Source organism: Guillardia theta (genome assembly GCF_000315625.1).
Source record: "Guillardia theta CCMP2712 unplaced genomic scaffold GUITHscaffold_450, whole genome shotgun sequence".
NCBI lineage: Eukaryota > Cryptophyceae > Pyrenomonadales > Geminigeraceae > Guillardia > Guillardia theta.
The window spans coordinates 3,841-6,352 of record NW_005434236.1 but is presented as its reverse complement, the minus strand read 5'-3'; the positions used below and the strand labels follow the sequence as shown (position 1 = coordinate 6,352).

Here is a 2,512-nt window from a genome sequence, read left to right as displayed (position 1 = left end):
ACAATGCACGACCAAAGAGAAAACGTTCTTCTACAGAAGCTGAGTCTGCTCTGTGGGACAACTTACGCGTACAAGACGAAGCAGCGCTCGAAGCATCAGTGGAAGCTATCCGCGAGAATACGATATCGAAGAAGAGCAGGAAGATGTATACCAGCTCCATGATACGTCTTTTGCAATGGCTCTATGTCAACAGAAAAGAAGTTCTCACCAAGGAGTTCAGGGAGCTCATGGAAAGACAGAATATCATGAAATTGCACTACGTTCCCGATAAAGATCTGCTGCATGATATCCTAACGCGTCGTGAAATCAAACCCATCGACTTTGAAAATAAGGAATCAACCGATCCAAAGTGTAGATTTACATCCACAGCTTTCATTACATGGCTTGAGCATTTGAGAAGTCAACGCGAAGCGGGTGGAAACTCTGAGAATGGTGCGTATGCATTTAGCACTTTGTCAGGACACAGATCTGGTCTGTTTGATCTTTATCGTCACTACGGATTCGAAATGCCTTCCGAACTTAGCAATTCGTTGAAGAAGGATTTCAAAGGCGTGAAACGAACAGTTGCTAAGGGTGCATCGGAGACGAAAGATGTTAAAGTGAGTAGTGGGAAGGACCCATTATCATTCGAAGGATACAAAATGTTAGGGAATTTCAGTTTGAAGCAAACAGGCACAGAATGGATTTTTTTCAGGACTATGCTCATCATATGCTGGAATCTCATTTGCAGAGCAAACAATGGAATCAAAATCCTGTACAACCATATGGAATTCTTCGAGGATGCGCTCAAAATTTACATCATTCATCAAAAGAATGATCAGGAAGGAGATCGACCACGGGATGGGAAACACATTTACGCCAATCCTTTAAATCCAGACATCTGCCCCTTGCTGGCCCTTGGTAAGTGAAAGATTTGTTTGTACACATCGCTAAGAATTGATATTACTTCCGGTGAACGCAGGCATTTACTGGTGTTGCTTTGGAATGAACGATAATGGACATGGAAAGCTATTCCCGGGCAATAATCAGTTCGACCGTTTCAGCAAAATCATCACCAGGTTCCGCAACAACGAAAATCTGAAAGATGCCTTCAAATTCCTGGGAATAGACATACAAAATATCGGGTCACACAGTGTAAGAAAAGGTACTGTACATGGTTTGGTATCCACTCGGATCCAATGACTGATGTTGTGCAAAGGATCCGCTACTTATTGTTCCGGTGGAAGTCCAGATGGTCCAAGATATGTTCCTCTGAGTAATAGGTGACAAACAATATCCATCACTGGATTCTGAGCCTCCTCCCCAATGATGCACGGTAATGCTGCACATACTCCAGCACAGGTCCATGCACATGCGCGGAGCCGCGGAGCTGAGGCATGACGACATCTTCGGGTATGCCGATCTCCCCCAACACGGCCCGTCGAAGCTCGTCGTTGTTGACGAGATGCTGGTACATCACAACCAGGGATAGCATCCCCTCCCGCATCTCCTTCACTTGCTTCGCAGGTAATGCCTCCAGCACAGACTTGATCTCCTTCTTCCTGCTCGCCGCCATGTCCACGGCTTCGCTCAACAGACACTCCAGCACATTTCTGCTAGATCCGTCAGCAGCAGGCGCTCGTAGCAAAGACATTCACCGTTGGGTGGCCGAGGATAGCCGCCACCTGTAGTAGTTGGCGACCCGTTTTTCATTGTCCCTCTCATGCCTCATCCTCTTCATCTTCGTCTGAAGCCTCCTCATCTTCATGTCCTTGTCATGCTTCAGCTTCTCCATCTCCATCTCACATTTCCGTATCTCCATCGCGAGAATACAGACGTCCTCGTTCACGGCATCAGTTTGCAGCACCTTCTGTGCTCGGCGGAGGCATCTCATCGATCGGTCTCTTACACTTGCAGCTCCCTCTGAAGCTTTGCTCAGACAGGCAGGGGCGTCCAAGGTCGTGGCGACGGCGACCAGGGGCAGAAGCAAGGCAACCAGTTTCAGCATGGTGCGAGTACCCCACCCTCTTTCTTGGTCCTCTGAGCCTACCAGCCGACAGGGTACTGAAACGAGGATAACTTTTTATGCAACAAACCCGCCTCAATAAAACACTAGGAAACGGAGGAGGCAGCAAAACCGCTACTCCAACCACGCGCGGCAAGCGACGGCATGCACGACAAGCAGGGGAACAAGGATCAGGACAATGAGCAGTAGCGCAAGGCTCCTGCGAGGAGGACAGCAAGACCCATGCGAGACTCCGAGCGATGAGTCATGATACTGCCGAAACAGACGAGCACGCAAACGATGAAAGCCAGGGTCCCCATACACCGCCTCTTGAGCACAGATGCCGATCCATCCCACTCCGCTGTCAGCGTAGCTCCCGAGTCCATGGTGATCCGCCAGGTACCGGGCCAGAGAGAGCGCAGCCTCGGATGAGTCATCATCAGAGTCGTGAAGTCCAGAACCAGCCCTGAAGCCTTCCACTCTCAAACTTCAATGAAAGTTTGAGAGAAAGACTCTTTACATTGTTAT

General features: G+C 49.0%; 2 protein-coding genes across 2 annotated transcripts; one reads left to right on the top strand and one right to left on the bottom strand.

Annotated features, from left to right (window-relative positions):
- Window positions 1–764: 764 nt before the first annotated feature.
- GUITHDRAFT_83509 (hypothetical protein) lies at window positions 765–1,266 on the top strand (the record flags this gene model as incomplete). Its single annotated transcript, XM_005817927.1, has 3 exons — window positions 765–900; window positions 962–1,144; window positions 1,199–1,266. The coding sequence occupies 3 exons, from the start codon at window positions 765–767 to the stop codon at window positions 1,264–1,266; spliced, it is 387 nt and encodes a 128-aa protein (XP_005817984.1).
- A 13-nt stretch (window positions 1,267–1,279) lies between these two features.
- GUITHDRAFT_149558 (hypothetical protein) lies at window positions 1,280–1,987 on the bottom strand (the record flags this gene model as incomplete). The annotated part of the gene is made up of 2 exons (XM_005817926.1): window positions 1,280–1,592; window positions 1,665–1,987. The coding sequence occupies 2 exons, from the start codon at window positions 1,985–1,987 to the stop codon at window positions 1,280–1,282; spliced, it is 636 nt and encodes a 211-aa protein (XP_005817983.1).
- Between the last annotated feature and the right edge of the window lie 525 nt (window positions 1,988–2,512).